This window comes from Orycteropus afer, unplaced genomic scaffold, assembly GCF_000298275.1.
Source record: "Orycteropus afer afer isolate SDZICR_OR568_19922 unplaced genomic scaffold, OryAfe1.0 scaffold01029, whole genome shotgun sequence".
In the NCBI taxonomy this organism is placed as follows: domain Eukaryota; kingdom Metazoa; phylum Chordata; class Mammalia; order Tubulidentata; family Orycteropodidae; genus Orycteropus; species Orycteropus afer.
Window position 1 is genome coordinate 154,855 of NW_006922616.1, and position 20,962 is coordinate 175,816.

At 47.6% G+C, this 20,962-nt stretch overlaps 1 protein-coding gene across 1 annotated transcript in view; it reads left to right on the top strand.

The window, feature by feature from the left end:
* Positions 1-4,720, top strand: part of MNX1 (motor neuron and pancreas homeobox 1) — a 5,177-nt gene extending 457 nt beyond the window's left edge. The window contains exons 2-4 of the mRNA XM_042783393.1: positions 1-307; positions 3,460-3,620; positions 4,355-4,720. The exon at positions 1-307 is cut by the window's left edge and continues 115 nt beyond it. Of these exons, the coding sequence (XP_042639327.1) occupies positions 1-307; positions 3,460-3,620; positions 4,355-4,720 (834 nt within the window). The remainder of the gene's footprint in view (positions 308-3,459; positions 3,621-4,354) is intronic.
* The last annotated feature ends 16,242 nt before the right edge of the window (positions 4,721-20,962 follow it).

Sequence of the window (20,962 nt, forward strand, 5' to 3'; positions counted from 1 at the left end):
GCAGCCGCCGCAGCAGCAGGGGGCATGGCCCTGGGGCTGCACCCGGCGGCGGCGGCGCAGAGTGGAGCGGGCCTCCCAGCGCAGGCGGCGCTCTATGGTCACCCGGTCTACGGCTACTCGGCGGCTGCTGCGGCGGCGCTGGCCGGCCAGCACCCGGCGCTCTCCTACTCCTACTCGCAGGTGCAGGGCGCGCACCCAGCTCACGCCGCCGACCCCATCAAGCTCAGCGCGGGTACCTTCCAGTTGGACCAGTGGTTGCGCGCGTCTACGGCGGGCATGATCTTGCCCAAGATGCCCGACTTTAACTGTGAGTACCTGCGCCTGCCGGCTCGCAACCCAGGCCGGCCTGAGAAGGAGGGAGAGGGGGAGCCGCCCCCGCCGCCTCTGGGCCTAGGGTGGCAGGAAAAATTGGGGAACAGGGGATTGCAATGATAATTGGTTCTCTTGCTCATCCTACACTCCATCTCCCCCCTGCACCTCCTCCCCATTTCTTTTCTGTCTTCTCGGAGCGAGCAGAGCAGTAGAAGGGCTGCGGAGTCGTCTCGGCTTTGCCTGGGGCCTGTGAGGACTGTGCGGGCTACACGATGTGAAATTCGAAGGAAAATTATTAAAATGGCCACGCACTGGTCTTGCCTTCTCTTCCACTTTTAACGGGAAGGGCAGATGAAGGTGTGAGACTAAAATATAATGATTAACCTTGCGGGCTGGAGAAGGAAGTGGCGGGAAAAGGCGAATCAAAGGACTTGCTGACTTAGGCAGGGTGTAAGGATTGGGGTTCACCAAAACCAAGAGAAAACCGACATGCATGGGGTCCCATTTTGAGGCTCTGAAGAGAACCCCGGCCTCTCCCGAGGGGAGAAGAGATCCAGAAGCAATGAATAAGAAACAGGCTCAGAAAAGCCCAAGACCTGCAAGCCAGCCATCCCCTGGCCCTTTCCAGGGAGCCTGCACCCCTTGGGAAAAGCGCCGGGGTTCGGGATGCGCTGTCTTTACAAGAGGCGAATGGCTTGGCTTGAACATAGCGATGCCGCTTTCCTGCGGGCCAGGAGATATACCTTCTGCTCCAAAAACCCCAAACGAGGGCTCTGAACCATAGGTGTAAGCGCATGAACCGGGGCACCCGACATCATAACAAACCCCTCTCAGAGGTGGAAGCGAGGAAGGCATCAGCCATTCCCCACCCGAGCGAGAGACACTGGGCTGTCTTCCTCGCCCAACTAGGCCTGGAAGCCTGGAGCGACTCGGTGTTTCCTAGCACGCGCCGGCGTCTTGGGGCCGGCGCTCTGGGAGACTTAGGCTCTCCAGCTCCGCTCTGCTCAGCTGCGCCTGGTGTCGGCTTACTTCGAGTCAGGCCAAAACGAGAGGATGGTGTATATGAATTTATTTATTTATTTCAGCTGCCGAACACCCAAACAAAAAGGTCCCTTTGTTTCCGTCTGAGTGGATTTGTTTAGACTGGGGAGATGCAGGCATGGGTATATGGGGGGTGGGGGAGCAAAAAAGAAAACAGAAATAAACACTTGCCAGAATTCAGATTTCTTTGCTAGGAGCCGTGATTGTGACTAAACAGAGAAAAGCTAGGACCCCAGAGAGCTGGAGAGATCACAGGGGAGTGATAAAATCCAACGTGTACACTGTTTACCCACGGGGCACGGTCAAGCTTTACCAGGTCAGCTCCAGTTGAGGATGCCATAGCCACTCCATCCTTTCTCAAGCAAGAATGACCCCCTCCTCACGCAAAGAATAGGGGAAGATCGCAAATAACCATCACCTCTCAGTTTGTAGGTTCAGACGTTTTTGATCCTGCGAATCCCGGGTCAGCCCAACGCAAGCCGCACTTCCGGACCTGGCGCAGGAGTCCAGCAAAGTTGGACAGCAGCCCCCCCGCCCCAAACTCCCATAGATTGTCTATTTTGACCTGCATTTACCAGAACTTGATGCTTAGTCTCTCCCCAAGGGGGCCTGTACGTTCCAAGGCCCTCCCTGGGCACCAGGTTACCCAAGCCACCCCGCCCCTCGTGGTTCCTCAGACCTCTCCCTCCATACAGCAGAAGCAGGACTCTTGGGTCCTGTGTGGAGCCCAAAATCGCCTTAAGTCTACTACATCTGGCATGTAGATCCCTTTGCCAACACGTCTCGCCCATCTCTGATTTGTAATCTTGACTTAGAAGAGGCCGAATTAAAACGCACTCTGCTTTTACATTCGGAGAGGGATGTGAATACCGCAACCGTAAAGCTTCAAAAATGCAGGCAACAATGGTGGAATTCGTTCAGAGAATCCCTCTGTCTCCAATCGCCAGAGAACCTGTTTGGTTCCCTTTAATTAGATGTCTCTGCCTGTCGGATGGCATTTCCCAAATGACCGTTTCGGAGCCTGTGTTTTAATTAAAGTTCTAATGTATTGTCAAGTTGGGAATTCTGAGCCTTGTTTAACTAAAGCGGGGGGCGTGGGCCTTCCAATAAAGCAAATTGCTGGTCCCTGGGGAGCCTGAGCTCATCCCAGCCTGGTCCAGGCCTCTTTCCTTTCCTTTCTTTTCTTTCTCACTTTTATTGTCTAACACTTGTCAGGCTCCTGGGAAATCAAGGGAAGTCTCGTTTTGAGGTCATAAAATTCTCTGTGATGTAACCGTGCGAAATTATGTAAATAAAGCCGGCAAGGCCTCGGCTGGTGGCAAGGCAAGCCGGATCCACGCCTACGCCTAGGCCTTTAATTTGCGTAATGCGAATTGTCCTGAAAAGGCTCCGCGGCCGTTTTGCCCCTACTTCGTTCCGGGGTGAGGAGAAGGGGTGGGAGGGAAGATTGTTAAGAAAAAAATGTTTAAATGTGGGAGGGTCTATGAGTCCCTGATCCTGATGAGTATACATATTTAGGGATGGACTTGGATTTTTTCTTATTCTTCCTCCCCCCCCCCCCCGCATTTAAGGAGATGGGGCTGGGGATGGGAACGCTGCACCCTGGGTAGGAAGAAATAGGGACAGCGGCTGCCTGAGTTGGGGAAGGCGCTTTGAGGAGAGAGGAGGACGGTTGATCCCTCCTGGTCACTTCTGATCACTGGCTACTCTGCCTTTCAGTCAACCTTATTCCTACAAATCCCCTCCCCAGATGGAGAGGGTTCGCCTGAGTGAGAGACCTGCTTTACTCCGGACACGAATGCTTTGTCGGAAAAAGGATTTGCTCCCATTAATACCAAACCATTTGGGGGTTTCTACTTGGGGGTCTTGGTCCTGAACTACAAGGACTTGTTTGGCTTGGCTGCCCCTTTTCCTTAGGGACAAGGTGCTGAAGCTGAGGGGAGATTGTGGAAGCTCCCTATGGGGCTCAGCAGGAAGCAGCCAGCCAGTGGGCTTTTTTTGGGGGGGGAGGCGGTGAAGTAGGGTAGGAGTGGGAGGCAAAAGGCCATGGGAGCAGGGGTGCGAGCCTCATGCTGTTCCATCATGCTGTTCTTTCCCGGCCCCCAGCCCAGGCGCAGTCGAACCTGCTCGGGAAGTGCCGCCGGCCCCGCACGGCCTTCACGAGCCAGCAGCTGCTGGAATTGGAGCACCAGTTCAAACTCAACAAGTACCTGTCGCGGCCTAAGCGCTTCGAGGTGGCCACTTCGCTTATGCTCACCGAAACCCAGGTGCGCTACCTTCCCCTCCCTGGCTACAATCCCACACTCGTTCGCGCCTCTCCTCCCGCCTTCCCCCTCAAGCGGAACACTCTCATCGTTGGCACTCTGGACTCTTGGGGCCCCCTGAGTGTCTAGAGATGTGGTGCGGAATAATACTCAGCGCTAGTTCAGATACCCGACGTATGATTACCGTCGTTCCGGGTGGTGTCTATGGATCTCCATTTTAACATATCCTAGGAGCTCTGGTGGTGTAGTGCCTAAGGCATTTGACTGCTAACCAGAAGGCTGGCGTTTCAAACTCACCAGCCACTCCTCGGAAGGAAGGTTGGGCAATTCGAGAAATTCTGCCCCAAAAGAGAGGGAGGGGATCTTGTATTTATACAAATGCACCCTAGCTGCCCTGCCCCTTCGCTTCGCAGACCAAGAGGCTGTTAGAAAAAGAAGCAGGTTCTGGTCGTTGAGGAAGTGGTCAGAGCTTTCCTTTGAACCTCCCAGCCTGACTCCTTGGGATTTGCTGATAAGGAGTGGTTGTGGGAGTCACCTCTCTTGGAAATTAGGAGCCTCCTCTCCCTCTTCTAGCTCTTAGGTGGGGGTAGGGGAAGAGTGTGAGGTGGGTAGCACCCAGCAGGAACTGCTTCATGCAACCAGGGAGCGATTCAGGAAAGACAAAACAAACAAAAAACCCCACTGGGTTCAGGGATGGCCGATTTCTTACGCCGAGATTGCCTGCTTTTACCCCGCAGGTGAAAATCTGGTTCCAGAACCGACGGATGAAATGGAAACGGAGCAAAAAGGCCAAAGAGCAGGCTGCGCAAGAGGCAGAGAAGCAGAAGGGCGGCGGCACAGGAAAGGGAGGCGGCGGCGGCGCGGAAGAGAAGGAGGATGAGGAGCTGCTGGGGCCCCCCGCCTCTGGGGAGAAGGGCAGCGGACGCCGCCTTCGGGACTTGAGGGACAGTGACCCCGAAGAGGATGAGGACGAGGACGACGAGGACCATTTCCCCTATAGCAACGGCACCAACACCAACGCCCCCTCCTCCGACTGCTCTTCGGAGGACGACTTGCCACAAACACGGCCTGGTGGCCCGGGACATCAGCCCCCGCCTCAATAGGAACCCCTGCACTGGCAGGGACGGAGGGAGGGGGGCTCCCCGCGGCCCCTACCCCTCAGGTCCGGGCAGGTGGGAGAGCTCTGAGCGCACCCCGTCTGGCGCCCACCGCGACCTGAGCGGACAAGGAGCCCATTGACGAGTCGGTTTCTCTTGGTTGCCCCCTCCGGCTTTGGACCCACGGGGTCCCGCCTTCCCTCTGGGTCCAACCCCTCCAGGGCCTGCGCGCCTGGTCTCCTGGACCTCCGCCTCCGATCATCGGACTGGGGCCTACGGTCTTGACCGGCCTAGCGGCCTTCCTTTTTTGGCCATAGCACCTCAACAGTTCTTCAAGGGACAGATACAGAGAGCCCCAGGGGGTTCAAACTTGAACTCCTTTTCTTTTTAATTTAATTTGTTTAGTGTCGGGGGTGGGGAGGTGTTTGTGAGAAGAACCGACGGATTTACCAGAAGAAGCCTCCCATCCTCTCCCCATCAGAGGACAAAAACCTACAGTGTTAACCTTTGAAACTTGAAACATTCTCTGGAAATGCGATTCTTATGCTGAGTATTGGGGTGGGGGAGGTTTTGTGCTTATGTATCTTAAGGGAAAAACACTTTATGTCATGAGCGTTCAAACTGCTGGAAATCTCAAAACTGTACTGTCTTTATTTTTGTATATTGTATTTATATATAAAAAGAAACATCTACATATGCATGCTAAATTATTATTTAGCTTCTCCCATCGCCCATGATGGAATATAAAATAAATCTTTTTTTTTTTAAACTGGATGAGAGTGCAAATCTTTTGAGGGCATTTTATAAAAACAGGCTTTAGTATTTTCTGTTTTGTTGAAATGATGGGGGAGGGGTTGTCTACTCTGTCATTTTCAACACAGGGAGTGGTGTGGATTTCAGAATTGGAAGTAGGTGTCGAGCTACCATCCCTCAAGGTTCTGATGTGGGTGTTGGGTGAGCCTTGATTAGTGAGGGCTGGCAGCTGCAGGTGTGAATTGTTGGTAAAAATACCTGAGCACCAGGTGTCAAAGTGTGTCCCAGGTACCTAACTTGTATCTGCCCTTAAAAAAAAAAAAAAAAAAATCACTGCCATGGAGTCGATTCTGACTCATAGTGACCCCCATTGGGTTTCCCAGGTGGTAAATCTTTACCGAAGTTTATTGCCCCATCTTCCTTCCAGCAAGCTGAACCACCAACCTTCTGGTTAGCAGTCAAATGCCTTAGGCACTGCACTACTAGAGCTCCTGGTATCTGCCCTTAGGGCACAAGAATCTCAAGGGAGTAACTTTGGACTCTGGTGTGTGTTTATTTCCTTGGAAATCTTCATGCTTCATTGATGCTCCAGAAGTAGACACATATTATTTGAATGTTTCAGAAAACAAACTCCAAATGACTAGACTTTAGTGACACTTTGGGTCTGTGCAGCCCTAAGTGCTGTGTAAGTACGTTCCTGAATACACTGAATGGTGCCTTGCTGCTTTACTCCATCGACTCCAGCCCTCTCTCCCTTCAGAACCTTCTTTGCATTGGCCATGTACAGTTTTCTTGAATCAGTGCACATGTCCTCCTCGACATCAGGTGGCTGGTGGCAGGAACGCTTCACACCCGGGCTGCAATGAGTTTGGATTAATAACCCTCTGCATTGTTTTCCATCAATCACTGCTGTGCTAGGCCTGCTGGCCATGTGCTATGCACATGCTGGACTCAAACCTGCTGCCCAGCCTGGACTGCAGTTGCTTGGGCAACAGCCAGCTGGGCCTCTGCAGCTCCCAGGACCCAGGCAGCTGCACCAAACATTGGACTTGCCCTACAGACACCCAGCCCAGCCAGGCGTGTCTTTCCGCTCTCACTGCTCATTACAGATCCCATGACCTCGCCTGGGCTGGGCTAGATGAGACCCAAAATCTCGCCAGGCTTGTTGTTTTTTCTTCCTCTCACTCACCTTTCTTCCTTCTTCCCTCCCTCCCTTTCTCCCTTCTTTTCCTTCCTTCTTTCTTCTTTTTCCCCACTCCTTTTCTTTTACAAGCGTCTCAATGTCAGGTAAGCAGCCCCTTCTCCGCAGCTCGCCTCTCTGCCACCTCCTCCTAGGTCCAGCTGATAAATGAATTCTGAAGGGCCTGGCGTTTCATTTGGTTGATTACAGCGGGGATGAGTGCAGCCACTCCTCTACCTAAAGGGGCCCCGGTGAGATTAATATCCTCTCTGGCAGCTCATTATCACCCCGGGCTCCTTCCATAAAAACCAGTCTCAGCCAAGGCCAGGGCGGGGTGCGGCGCACCCGCTGGGGGTGATATGAGAAGCTGAGAAGAAGCGTGTAGGGTGGAGGCGGGAGGGCGCCTCGGGGTCCAAAGGTGCCTTTGGGGAACAAGGACTGGTTTTTCAACTGGTAGAGAAGGGAGAAGTCCCAGGGAAAGCGGTTTGGAAAAACAAGTGAGAGATTCCTTTTGGGGGTTTAAAAATACCTGCAATCCGCGTATATCACTTTTTAATTTCTAACACATTGGTTTGAAGTTAAGGCTGAAGCAATCTCTTCCGCGGCTGGTTCCACATCTGGGGGCTATTTCCCCCGTGAGCTGGGCGGCCCAGCCTGGGGTTTATCTAAAAGCCACCTCCTCCCCAACAACCAGAGTGGGCAACCAGAGAAGAGAAAGGGTCTGGGCCTGGAAGGGAGTGAGTGTAATATCCGGCCTGGGTTCTTAGGGGTATGGGGAGCTCGGGGTGCCTTTGCCCTCAGCAAAGGTTCTTTCCCTCCAAATCAAGGGACATACACCCTATTTAGCGTTTCAAGACTCGGTATCTGGCCGGCTAAGTCTGGAACAAAGGGTGGGATGCGCTTTAAAATAAATAAATAAACATTATTAGGAGACAGCCCTCCACCACACCCTAAATCCTCAAGTAAAGCTAGGCTGGCCTGGGTTTGGCGCAGGAAAAGCATTGGTTTCTCTGGCGGGCTCCGGGTGAAGGCTGGACCTGCGAGCAGCCCCAAGCATCTCTAGCCAGCTGCTTAATCGCAGCGGAATTTATCTTGCTAATAAATTTAATGATCAATTCGTTCTTGTCACAGTAGCTCTTCCCCCAAATCAATTATAGCAAATTTAAATATAATCACTGGCTCATCCTCACCCACTCCGGGCACGGGGAACAATTCATTCCAGCTAATGAATGGTTGCGAGGCCCTGCTCTGCTCCGGCTCTCAGTTTGCACCCCCCACACTGGGGGTGCTGCGTTTCGGAGTGTTGCCTTGGCTCAGCCTCCAGGTGAGGAAACAGCATCCAGGCCCAAGCCTCGGAACTGCACCTAAACCGCACGCAGGGGAAGAAAAGGCTTTTCAACAAAAGTATCTAATTTCCAGGACCCTGGAACCAGGTCTAAGCAGTCAGAGCCTAGAGGGAGGTTAAAGCAATTCCCCCCTCCCCCCAGACATACATTCAGGCTTCTTACTACAGAAATTAACATTGCTCTCCCGCTATGCACAGAGAGTAATCAAGGGCTTATTTCACCTCCTTAAAGAGGAACAAAGGTGCAAGGTGTAGACGCTGACAGGCCCAAAGCTGACCCACAGTACCCTGGGTTGCAAGGTGGTCTCTCCTTCCCTGCGGAGAGCCCATCTTCTCCGCTCGCGTTTCCTCTGCTTTACCTAGTGATTTTTCTCCGCCCTTCTCAGAAAGTGTTATCTTCATCCCGGCAAGTGTTTTCAGCGTGTGCAGGGCGGGGTTTTGCGTGCGCAATGTGTGTATCAAATTCTTTTTGTAACAAGAGAAAACCAAACGGGTCTCTTTTCCAGCAGTCGCAGAGACCAGGCCGCAGGGTTAGAGACAGGCTCCTGAGGCTGCTGATTATTGACAGGGAAGTGCATACAGCCGTGGTGGCTCCAGTGGCTGCGGGTCCCAAAGGGAATCTGCGATATGTGAAAATGACTAGAACGCAAAGGAAATTGACCTGTTCTTTCGGCCACTTTGCCTTCCCCTACTTGGTCTTCAGCTTCGAAAGATCAGCTCAAAAGTCAGCCTCTCTTCTTAGCAGCCTTGCTGTAGGGAATCCAAATAACAAAGACATAGGAAAAAGCAAAACTCCCCCGAAGCCCTACCGCCCCGAGTCTACACGGTCGACATCTGCTGGGGCACTGTTGCGCTAATGACGCTGCTGTGGTTCTGTGTACTGAGGTTGCACCAAGAGTTGCCCAGGCTGCAAACAAGCTCGGCTCTTGCTCTAGAGGTTCCTCCTAGCACCTCCCAGGTTATGGCGTAAATTAGGCCTCCCGGCCTTCCCTGCCCCTCGGGTACGGAGGGTAGTTCCGAGTTCCTGACCTCCCGCCTGAGTCCGCTCGCGACGCCCGGGCCCAGACTGGGCCGGGGCGAGGAACCACGTTCCCAGGAGTGGGAAGTCCTTTTCCAGACCGCGGCGCCCAGGTGCAGCAGAGGATCCGACAGGCCAGGACTACTGGCCAGTGCGTCGCATGCCGAGCGAAGGTGACATGGCTGGAGCTAAAGATGTGGGCGACCAGGAAAGGGGGGCAAACTCCTCACGGGACGTCGGCGCTCTTCATCCGCCGTGTATCAAAGTCCTGCGGGTGTATTGTGTCTCTCAATAAAACTAATCCCATGAAAGGTGTGACCTCTCGCAAGAATACTGCAGTGTTCCAGATTACAAGGGCAAATATGTTTTTCAGATTTCGTTTTTATGGTCAGATTAAAGTTTATTTTCCATAATAGGGCACCTAATAAAACTCATAAAGCTCTGTCAGGCCTCCAGCTGGTGGCCTCATTTAACACTTTCACTTCATAAATCATTTTACAACTTGCCAGGTGTTTCCAAAACGGGAAGCAAACAAGAAAAACCTAAGTCGAATAGGAACACCCCTAGAGTTCGCTCCCTTTGTAAGCACCCAAACAAAACGGTGTGATTGTGTTTCCAGGGCTTGGGGGCCCAAGGGAGGAGGTTGGTCCGGAGTCCAAAAATGCCCGAGGCCGCCTGGGTCAACTTCCCTCGCCCGCTTGCTCTGCCCGGGGCCATAAAAGGTCTGAAGAGGATTAAGGCACACGGTTGTCTAAAGCAGAGTAATCGCCCTCCCCTTCCCATACCTTCCTGCTTCCACGCTGGTCCCCCCTATACTACTGGAAGGAAAGGACACTGAAACAGGTGTGGACCGGGAGCCTCAAAAGGGACCAGAGCCCGGCCACATCACTAGCGCGGGGATCACCTCGAGGCCAAAGCAGAATCACGGCCTCAGAATCAGGGACTCAGAAGGAGTCGGTGCGGACCTTGGTGTGGACCGCTCTGGCCTCGCCGCGCTCACACCTACGCCTAGACTTCGTGCTTCCGGGTCCGGCCCTCGCGCCCCTGCGTCGACCCCTGCATTCCGCCGCCCTCGCACCTGGCTGCCCCTCTCGCCTCCTCCCGCGAGTGTACACAAGGGCTGGGACAATGGTTGGGCTCCTCCGAGCCATTGTCTGCCGGCGCTCCGCGGGGACAAAGGGTGCGGTCCCTGGGCAGGCAGCGGTGGCGAGGGCAGGCGGGGGCCTTGCCAGAGCACAGGGGCTGGGCCTGCAGGGCAGCGCGGCCTTTGCGGGTTTACCCAGCTGGTAGCAGGAACAAAGAGCTCGGGGGCCCCTTATCTCTGGCTGCGGAGGCGGCGGCAGCGAGAGCTCGGGCCCAGCAGACCAACCTTGTCAACAGGGGGCGAAGCACCTGGGCTAAGGGTCAGGCCCAGGGCGCGCAGCGGCGAGGGGGGCGCAGGGAGGAGCATTCTGGCGCAGGGTGTTCAGTGCTCTCATTGCCCTTTGGTTCAAAGGGGCCAAAAACTCCAATTCCTACTGGAAGACCAGATGGTGAGGATCCCAGGACCATAGTACGATCCAGGGTGACTGCCTGCTTTGTTTGCTTTGCTGTGGTTTGTCAGGATTGTGTAAATTCTCTGCACCTCTTGATACAAGTCAGCCCTGCATCCTCCAAAGATGCCATGACTCGGGTCAACTTTCCCCTCTGGCTGAGACGAGATCTCGAGACCAGTATTTCTCAGACCAGGGTCACAAGGACCTCATAATCAAAGCATTTAAATGAGAATTTCTGAGTGCCAGGAAGAAAAATATTGAAGTATCAACTCTCGCAAAGGAAGTTGTGAGGGAAGAAAGTAGCACAAGCTCTTCTTGAAAGATGAACTGTTTCATATTGCAGAGTTCCACGCTACTAGGGAGGAGTGTTTTCTTTTCAACTCCTGGACAACCCTGGGGTAAAGCCTGAGAGGTTTAGCTGCCTTGTCCACGCTTCTTTCTGTTATTGTTGATTCTTCTTGAAAGCAGTGTCATATTACTCAATGAGCAAGATAAGCACGGGTTTCCTTGTGCTTACTTACTAAACTGTAGTGAACAGATTCACATATTTTTGTGGTGAAAAACATGTGAAACTGTTTACTGCAGAATAGTAAGTAAGCACAAGTGAGCCTGTTCTTACCTTGCTTATTGGGTAATCTGCCTCTGTTTCTGAGCATAGGCCCACATCTAAAGTCTGTGTGGTTTGTCAGGATTGTGTTCTTTATGAATACAGGGGTCAACACTTAATAGGAAACTGAAGATTTTATTAAATGGATAAATCTGCAAATAAATGCAAATTGTATTCCCCGCCCCCCACCCCTCCATCCCCAGATCTGCAACAGGTATTATCTTTTCACTGCCAGGGTCAATTCATCCTCATGATTGATTTGTTTCTGGGAGGCAGCATCCTTAGTAGAGAAGAGCTCTGACTTTAGATTCCCATAAATCCTTAAGGAGGTACCTTTGTGACCCTGGTAACTTTACCTCTCTAATCCGCAGTTAGTTTCACCCATAAAATAGAGATAATAACATCTAACTCAGAAAGTCCATTCAATTGACTCATTCATTCAACAAATATCTGAATACCTGCTATATTCTAGACACTGTCTATTGTACTTGGGATATATTAGAAAAAGAAAAAAAAAAAAAAGATCTCCATCTTCCTGCCGTTACATTGTAGTGGGAAGAGAGAGACAGTGTTCCAGTTACCTAGTGCTGTTCTGACAACAATATATTCTACAAATGGGATGTTCATTCTCTTACAATTTGTAGGCTTTAAATCCAAGTTCAAAGTGCCAGGCTCTAGGGCCTGGGTGAAAGCCCCTCAGCCTTGGGTTTCAGCTCTGCCACCAGCTCCCTGCCCACTGAAGCTAGAGGCTTTTCTTCACTCAGACAGCTGTTGGCTGTCAAGCTCAAGGTTGAAAAGGCATAGTCCCCATGTTGCCAAACCACACGGCAGGCTATTAATTCAAGTCCATTGTAAATCCCCAGGTCATGGCAGAGGATGGCAGGCTGCTAAACAACAACACGGTTATATGCAGAGTCCAAACGTGCCATAAGCTAGAGATCACTTCCCAAGTCTTCAGCTTATATATAGGAAGCAGACCATATCCCAAAGGCAGCTACTTAGCTGCTTGTGGTAGATTCCACCATGGAGTTGATTGCCAGTCTCATCATGGGGAATAACTACCATCAGCTGCCCAGCCACTCAACCAAGCCCAGCCAAGTTGACATACAAATTTAACTACAACAGACAGTAAATAGCAAGTGTAATCAATAAGTGAATTATATAGTATACAAGGTATATATATAAGGTTATATATCAGGTTGTAGATTATTGTAAAGTAAGGCTAAAGGACATGAGACATATAAAGCATTTTGCATAGTACCTGGAACATGGTAAACACATAACAAAATGGCAGTTGCTACTAAGAACATCATATGTTATTTTGGTATATGCTGGGAATATGATAAATTAGGTTATATCATAGGTTGTGTTTAAAATGGGCTGTGTGAGAGGATTAGAGACCTTTAAGAATTGTGGCAGATATTTATCCTGAGTGCACAGATGATTGAATGGTCACTTAATGATTAAAAATATTCTTAATCCTGTGGTGGGATAAATATCCCAGGAAAAAAAAAAAAAAAGGTATTTGTCAATGGTGGGAGTAAGAATTTTGAGGGTGAAATATAGGTTATATGAATAATTTCTCGATTTTAGTCGTTAATTCACACCTATAACGCTGCTTTAGAAAATAAATTAAGACAACACGTTCATATAAGCCTGTTTACTACCATTTTTAGAGAATTAGGAAGATCTATAGATCTTTGGGGAGCTCTGGTAGCATAGTGCCTAAGGCATTTGACTGCTAACCATAAGGCTGGTGGTTCAAACCCACCAGCCACTCCTCAGAAGGAAGGTTGGGCATTCTACTTCCGTAGTGATACTGCTTCAGAAACCCAAGGAGGGGTCGCGATGGCACATAACAACAACAACAATATGGATCTTTGGGAAAGGAAGCTCACAAGCAGTAGCACAGCCCAGGCACAAATTCTCATTTCCAAGCCAAGAGGAGGTTGTAGATGGTCCTTCATTCCTTCATTCCTTGAGTCCTTTTTTCTTTTTTAAATTGTGGTAAATATATACGTAACAAAACATTCACTATTTCAGCAGTCTTCACATTTGCAGTTCAGTGACATTAAATTTATGTTCATTATATTGTTCAGCCATCACCCTTATCCATTTTCAAATTTTCCATCATCCTTAATAGAAGCTCAGTGTCCCCTAAGCATTGCGTCCTCCTTTCTCCCTCCCTCCTTCTCACCCCTGGCACCCATTCATAAATTTGGATCTTCATATATCTGCCTGTTCTAAATATTTCATAGAAGTAGGATCATACATTAGTTGTCTTTTGTGGCTGAGGTTCATCCAAGCTGTGGCATGTATCAGGACTTTCTTTTTATGACTGAATAATATTCCTGTGTATGTGTGTACCACATTTTATTTATCCATTCATCTGTTGAGAGACGTTTAGGCTGTTTCCACCATTTGGCTATTTATTCCTTCAGCATTTAATGACTTCAGATGCTCCCTCCACCGAGGCCTGGCATTTCCACAGCATGCCTTGGTTAAAAAACAAAACAATGCAAAAACAAAAAACCAAACTTAACTGCCACCAAGTTGGTTCCAACTCATAGCGGCCCTTCCTTGGGCTTCTCAGGTGGTATCTCACCAGAAGTAGATTGGCCAGTCTTCCTTCCAGGAGTAGCTGGTGGATTTGCAATCAAATGCCTTAGGCACTTTTGCTTCCATGCATTTGCACATGATGTTCTGCTTATCTGGGCATGTTTAACTCTCATTTTTCCTAATCCTAGCCATTCTTCCAGATGAGGTCCAAATTTATCTCCCCATGAGTTAAGTTACTGTGTACAGAGCAGCAGAGGGGAGTGATTAAGGGCAGGAACCCTGGAGCCAGAGTATCTAGACTTGAGTGCTGGCTGGCTCTGTTTACTGTGTGCCTTGGGGCAAGTTACCCTGTGTCTAAATTTCTCCATCTGTAAGGTGAGAATTTTAGCAGTTCCTGCCTCACAGAATTGTTATGTGAATTAAAGTAACATTTGTAAAGTGTTTGGACTTCCTTGTTGTTGTTGTTAGGAGCCCATTGAGTGGGTTCCAACTCATAGTGACTCTATGTGCAATAGGATGAAGTGCTGCCTAGTCCTGCGCCATCCTCACAATCGATACCATGTTTGAGCCCATTGTTGCAGCCACTGTGTCAGTTTATCTTGTTGAGAGTCCTCCTCTTTTTGGCTGACCCTCTACCAAGCACAATGTCCTCCAGGGACTGGTCCCTCCTGATAGAATGTCTTAAGTACATGAGACGAAGTCTCACCATCCTCCCTTCTAAGGAGTATCCTGGCTGTTCTTCTTCCAAGACAGATTTTTTCATTTTCTGGTAGTCCATGGTGTAGTCAATATTCTTCACCAACACCATCGGAGCTCTGGTAGCATAGTGCCTAAGGCACTTGACTGCTAATCAGGAGGCTGGCAGTTCAAACCCACCAGCCACTCTTCGGAAGGAAGGTTGGGCAGTCTACTTCTGTAGTGATACTGCCTCGGAAACCCAAAGAGGGGTCGTTATGCGTCAGGTCCAACTCGATGGCAAATAACAATAACAACATTCAATTCTTCTTCAGTCTACCTTATTCAGAATCCAGCTGTTGCATACTATGAGGCGACTGAATATACCGTAGCTTGGGTCAGGTGTACCTTAGTCCTCAATGTGATATCTTTCCTTTTTGACACTTTAAAAAGTTTTTTTTCTTAAAAAACAAAACTTTTCATTGTGATTTGGGTGAAATTTTACAGAGCAGATTCATTTTTCCATTCAACAGTTCATACATGTTTTGTTTCATGATATTGATTACATTCTCTACAATGTAACAGCTCTCTTCCCACTTCCTCCTGTGGTTACACTTTTCCTGTGTCCTTCTTTCCAATGCTTGCCTTCCTAGCTTTCTCCCTGCATAATTGCTGCCCTTCTGATCTCCCATAGTTGATTGTTTTAAGAAGTATACCTACCTGGTGTAATGGTTCAGCTTGAAGGCCTGTGTATTGTTTGGGTGAGAGTTAAGCCACTGGAGAGAGTTCAATTCCAGGCCCAAAAGGTGTTTAGGAGCCATAGTCTGGGGTTTCACCTGTCTCTATCTGACCAGTAATCCTGATCTTTTTAATGTTTTTGAATTTTGTTCTACATTTTTCTCCCACTCTGTTTAGGATCTCCAATTCTGATCCCTTTCTGAGTGGTTGGCATTGGTAGCTAGGCACCATCTATCTGGTTCTTCTGGTCTCAGGGTAATGTAGGTTGAGGTTCCCATGGTTCATTAGTCCCTTGGACTAATTTTTTCTATGTGTCTTTGATTTTCTTCACTTTTTTGCTCTGGAAGAGGAGAAACCAATGGTTGCATCTTAGATGGGTGGTTGCAAGCTTTTAAGACCTCAGTCACTGCTCACCAAAGTCAGATGTAGAACAATGTTTTTGTGTACTAAGGTGTGCCAGTTGAGCTTGATGCCTTCCCACAACAATGTTCCCTAACCAACAGGCCCAGCAACTCACTCCTCAAGGTTGTGGTTAAGAAATTATCTTAACTTTGCCCCCTTGTTTGCTCTACTGTATATATGGCCATTTTTGTAGCATACACAAATATGTATGTATTTTCTTGTTCACCTACCCATAATTGGTCATCTTGTCTATCTACCTATTTATCCAACTACAGATTAATGTTTATAATGCAGGATTGTGTATGTAATAGTATTTACCTTCCTTGTCTGTATGTCTTGTGCATATCTCCATGTCTTCCTTTTCCTTAGTGATATTGTGCTGGTCACACACTTTATTATATTGCCTTTCCCTTTACCTAAATCAGTACATGTCTCTTAACTAGCTAGCAATTTACCCTCCCCTCCCTGGTAACCAACAAGGAAAATATTACTCCTGTAATATTTGTCATTCTGTGATTGACTTATTTCACTCAGCATAAAGTCCTCCAAGGTCATCCATGTTATGAGATGTTTCATGGATTCTTCATTATTCTTTAATGTTGCATGGTATTCCATTGTGTGCAGGTACCATAGTTTGGTTATCTATTCTTCCATTAATGGGCACTTAGGTTGTTTCCATCTCTTTGCTCTTGTAAATAGTGCTATGATGAACATGGGTGTGCATATATCTACTCGTGTCCCAGCTATCACCTCTTAAAGAGGTCTTTTGTGCAGATTTGCCAAATGCAATATATCTTTTGATTATTTGACTGCTACTTCTATGGACATTGATTGTGGATCTAAATAAAATGAAATCCTTGACAACTTCAATATTTTCTCCATTTTTCATGATGTTGCTTGTTGGTTAAGTTATGAGGATTTTTCTTTTCATTTCGTTGAGGTGTAATCCACACTAAGGACTATAGTCTTTGATCTTCATCTGTAAGTGCTGCAAGTCATTTTCATTTTCAGCAAGCAAGGTTGTGTCATCTGTATATCACAGGTTGTTATTGAGTGTTCCTCCAATCCTGATGCTACATTCTTCTTCATATAGTCCAGTTTCTCAGATTATTTGTTTAGCATACAGATTGAATAAGTATGGCAAGAGGATACAATCCTGATGTACACCTTTCCTGATTTTCATCCATGCAGTATCCCCTTGTTCTGTTCAATCAACTGCCTCCTGATGTATGTGCAGGTTCCTCATGAGCACAATTAAGTGTTCTGGAATTCCCATTCTTCACAATGTTATCCATAGTTTGTAATGCTCCACACAGTTGAATGCCTTTGCAAAGTCAATAAAATACAGGTAAACATCTTTCTGACATTTTCTGCTTTCAGCTTACATCCATCAGACATTAGCAGTGATATCCCTTTTTCCATGTCCTCTTCTGGATATGGATTGGATTTCTGGCTGTTCCCTTTTGATGTACTACTGTAACCATTCTAAAAATTATTTTCAACAAATTTTACTTGTGTGTGATATTAATGATATTGTTTGATAATTTCCACATTTAGTTGGTTCACCTTTCTTTGGAATGGGCATGAGAAAATGACACGGAGGTGACATCTGACCTCCTCTAACGTCACAAAGTGAGAAGAGAATCATGATTAACAGCAACAGCCCAAGGTTGATTTTTTGAGGCAAAGGTTAGACATTCCTCCAACCTCCAATCTTTTTACCAATTCTGACACCAACCGTCCCTCCCACGGCACTCTCTGTTTCTCTGCTAGGTTCGATAATTCATTGTGATGAGCTCACAGAACTCAAAGACAATAATTACTATTATGGGGTTCATTAGGGAAGTAACAGGTTATAATTTAAGATCAGAAATGTGTTCTTCCCTTTTGATTTTCTAATTCTAGGTCTTTTCACATTTCATTATAGTACTTTACTTTGTCTTCTCAAGCCACCCTTTGAAATCTTCTGTTCAGCCCTTCTATGTCATCATTTCTTCCATTCACTTTAGCTACTCTACATTTCTGAGCAAGTTTCAGAGTCTCTCCTTACATCCATTTTGTTTTTTTCTTTCTTTCCTGTCTTTTTCACGACCTTTTGTTTTCCTCAGGTATGGTTCTTGATGTCACCTTGCAACTTGTCTGTTTTTTGGTAATTAGTATTCAGTGCATAAAATTGATTCTTGAGATGATCTCTAAATTCAGATGGGATATATTCAAGGTCATACTTAGGCTCTTGTGGACTTGTTTTAACTTCCTTCACCTTGAGCTTCTAAACTCAAAACCAAAATCACTGCTGTCAAGTTGGATCTGACTCATAGCGACCCCTCCTTGGGTTTCTGAGGCGGTATCTCTATGGAAGTAGATTGCCCAAGTTTTCCTTCTGAGGAGTGGCTGATGGGTTTGAACTGCCAGCCTTCTGGTTAGCAGTCAAATGCCTTAGTCACTACTTCACCAGAACTTGCAATTGATGATCTGTTCCACAATCGGCACCTGGCCTTGTTCTAACTGATGATATTAACCTTCTCCATCATCTCTTTCTACCAAAAAAACAAACAAAACTCACTGTCATCGAGTCAATTCCAACTCATAGCGAGCCCTTTTGGGTTTCCAAGGCAGTAATTTTTTACAGAAGTAGATTGACCAGTCTTCCTTCTGCAGAGTGGCTGGTGGGTTTAAACTGCCACTCTTCTGATTAGCAGTCAAATGCCTTAGGCACTACACCACCAGAGCTCCTTTCCACAGATATATTCAATTTGTTTCCTGTTTTGCCAGGCACTATATGGCAGTGAGGTTTTTTTTGTTGTTGTTTGTTTGTTTTTTTATGTACATGTTCATTGCATAATTAAACATACAAAGAAAAAAAATCAACATTATTCCTTCCACCCCACATTATACACCCTACATATGGGTACATCTCTAATCCATTGTCTGTATGTTCTAAAGAAGGGTTGTAAAAAAAGTTTACATTTAAAAAAAAAAAGTTCAGACTAGTTTTAGAAAAAAGATGTATTGGGGTGAGAGGAGGAAAAGGGGTGTTGAGCACAAAGTAGGGTAGCAGGTATATGTGTGAACAAGAATTCAAGAGTCTGACTATGTAGATTAAAATCCTGACTTCATAACTTACTGCCTTGGTGGCCTTGAGCAAGTTACTTTACCTCTCTGTGCCCAAATGTCCTACTCTTTAAAATGGAAAAATAGTAGTACCTGTCTCATCAAGTTGTAAAGCATGAGATAATTCTTGTAAAATGCAAACGCAGTGTTTTGGTTACTTAGTGCTGCTCTGGCAGAAATATACCATAAATGGTATGGTCTTAACAAACAGAAGTTTATTCTCTTACAGTTTGGAGGTTTTAAGTCTGAGTTCAAAGTGCCAGGCTCTAGGGGCTGGGTGAAAGCCCCTCAACCTTGGGCTTCACCTCTTCCTCCTGCTCCTGGCCCACTGGAGCTTTTCTTCACTCTGGCTCAGCAGCTGGCTGCTGAGGCTGACAAGCCTAAGGCTGACAAGTAAAAAGGCACAGTCCTGATGTTGCCAAACCACATGGCAGGCTATTAATTCAAGTCCATTGGAAGTCCTAAGGTCAGCAGAGCATGGCAGGCTGCTGAACACGACACAGCTGCATGCAGGGTTCAAGCGTGCCATAAGCTAGAGACTGTTTCCCAAGGCTTCTCATTATATACAGGAAGCCGACCACATTCCTAAGGCTGCTACTTAGCTGGTCACAGTAGGTCCCATCATGGAGTTGATTAGCAGTCTCATCATGGGGAATACTACATTGGCTGTCCAAACACTAAGCCAGGCCCAGCCAAGTTGACATACAAGCTTAACTACCACAAGCAGCATCTGTCGCCAAGTATGTAGACCATTGTCTCAGTTTCTTGTGCTGTAACAGAAATACCATAAGTGGGTGGTTTTAAAGAACAGATATTTATATTCTCACCGTTTAGGAGGCTAGAAGTCCAAATTTAGGGCAACAGCTCTAGGGGAAGGCTCTATCTGCCCTGGGGGAAGATCTTTGTCTTAGTTTCTCTAGCTTTCTTTTTGATGTTCTTTGGAGATCTCTGTGTAGCATCTATCTTCCCCCATTTATGCTTATTTCTCTGTGTCTAAGGAGCCCTGGTGGTGCAGTGGTTAAGCACTTGGCTGCTAATTGAAACATCAGCAGTTTGAACCCATCAGTGGCTCCATGGGAGAAAGATGTGGCAATCTGTTTCTGTAGAGATTAGAGCCTTGAAAACCCTATTGGGACAGTTCTACTCTGTCCTATAGTGTCACTGTGAGTCAGAATTGACTAGAAGTCAAAAGATTTGTATGTGTGTGTGTTTCTTTCTGGTTTGGTGGTGTTTTGGTTATCTAGTGCAGGTCTAACAGAAAATACCACAGGTGGATGGCTTTAATAAACAGGGATTTGCTCTCTTACAGTTTAGGAGGCTAGAAGTCCAAGTTCAATGTGCCAGCTCTAATGGCTGGGTGAAGGCCCTTTGACCTTGGGCTTCAGCTCTGCCTCTTGCTCCTGGCCACTGGAGCTGAAGGCTTCTCTTAACTCAGGCAGCTGCTGGCTGCTGAGCCTAACAAACCCAGGTCTACAAGTAAAATGGTACAGTCCCAAGATTATTAAGCAACATGGCAGGCCACTAGTTCAAGTCCAGAAACAGTCCCAAGATTGGTAGGCAACATTGCAGACTGCTGAATGAAGACTGGCTACATGCTGGATCCAAGTGTGCCAAAAATCTCAAGACCTTCCTCAAAGTGCATTCTTATATACTGGAAGCAGACCACATCTCTAAGGCAGCTACTCAGCTCACAACATTCCACCATGGAGCTGATTACCAGTCTCATTATGGGGAATAATTACATTCAGCTGCCCAGCTACTCAAAACCAAAACCAGCCAAGTTGACACATAACCTTAACTACTACAGGTGTCTAATTTACTTTTATATTTCATAAGTGAGTAAGTTTATGACACATCTTACACTGATATGTCCTCATTAACCTAACAAACAAAACCCAAGGAGCTCTGGTAGCATAGTGGCTAAAGCACTTGACTGCTAACCAGAAGGCTGGCGGTTCAAACCCACCAGCCACTCCTCGGAAGGAAGGTTGGGCAATCCTACTTCTGTAGTGATACTGCCTCGGAAACCCAAGGAGGGGTCGCTATGAGTCGGGGCCGACTTGACGGCACATAACAACAACAACAACATTCCAAAATAGGAGTTTAGGAGTTAGGATTCCAACAGATATTTTGGGGGAACAATGTAATCCATCACAATCATAAATGTTGCTTCTACTACTTCTCCTTCTCAGGACCCTCATGCTCTCTTGTCCTTATTGACTTAGTTTCTCATTAATAATCAATCCACAGACCCCCTTCCTGTACTTGTCTGTCAGGTGGTACATGCTCCCCATGGCCACCTTAGCCCTGACTCTGTTGGAACAA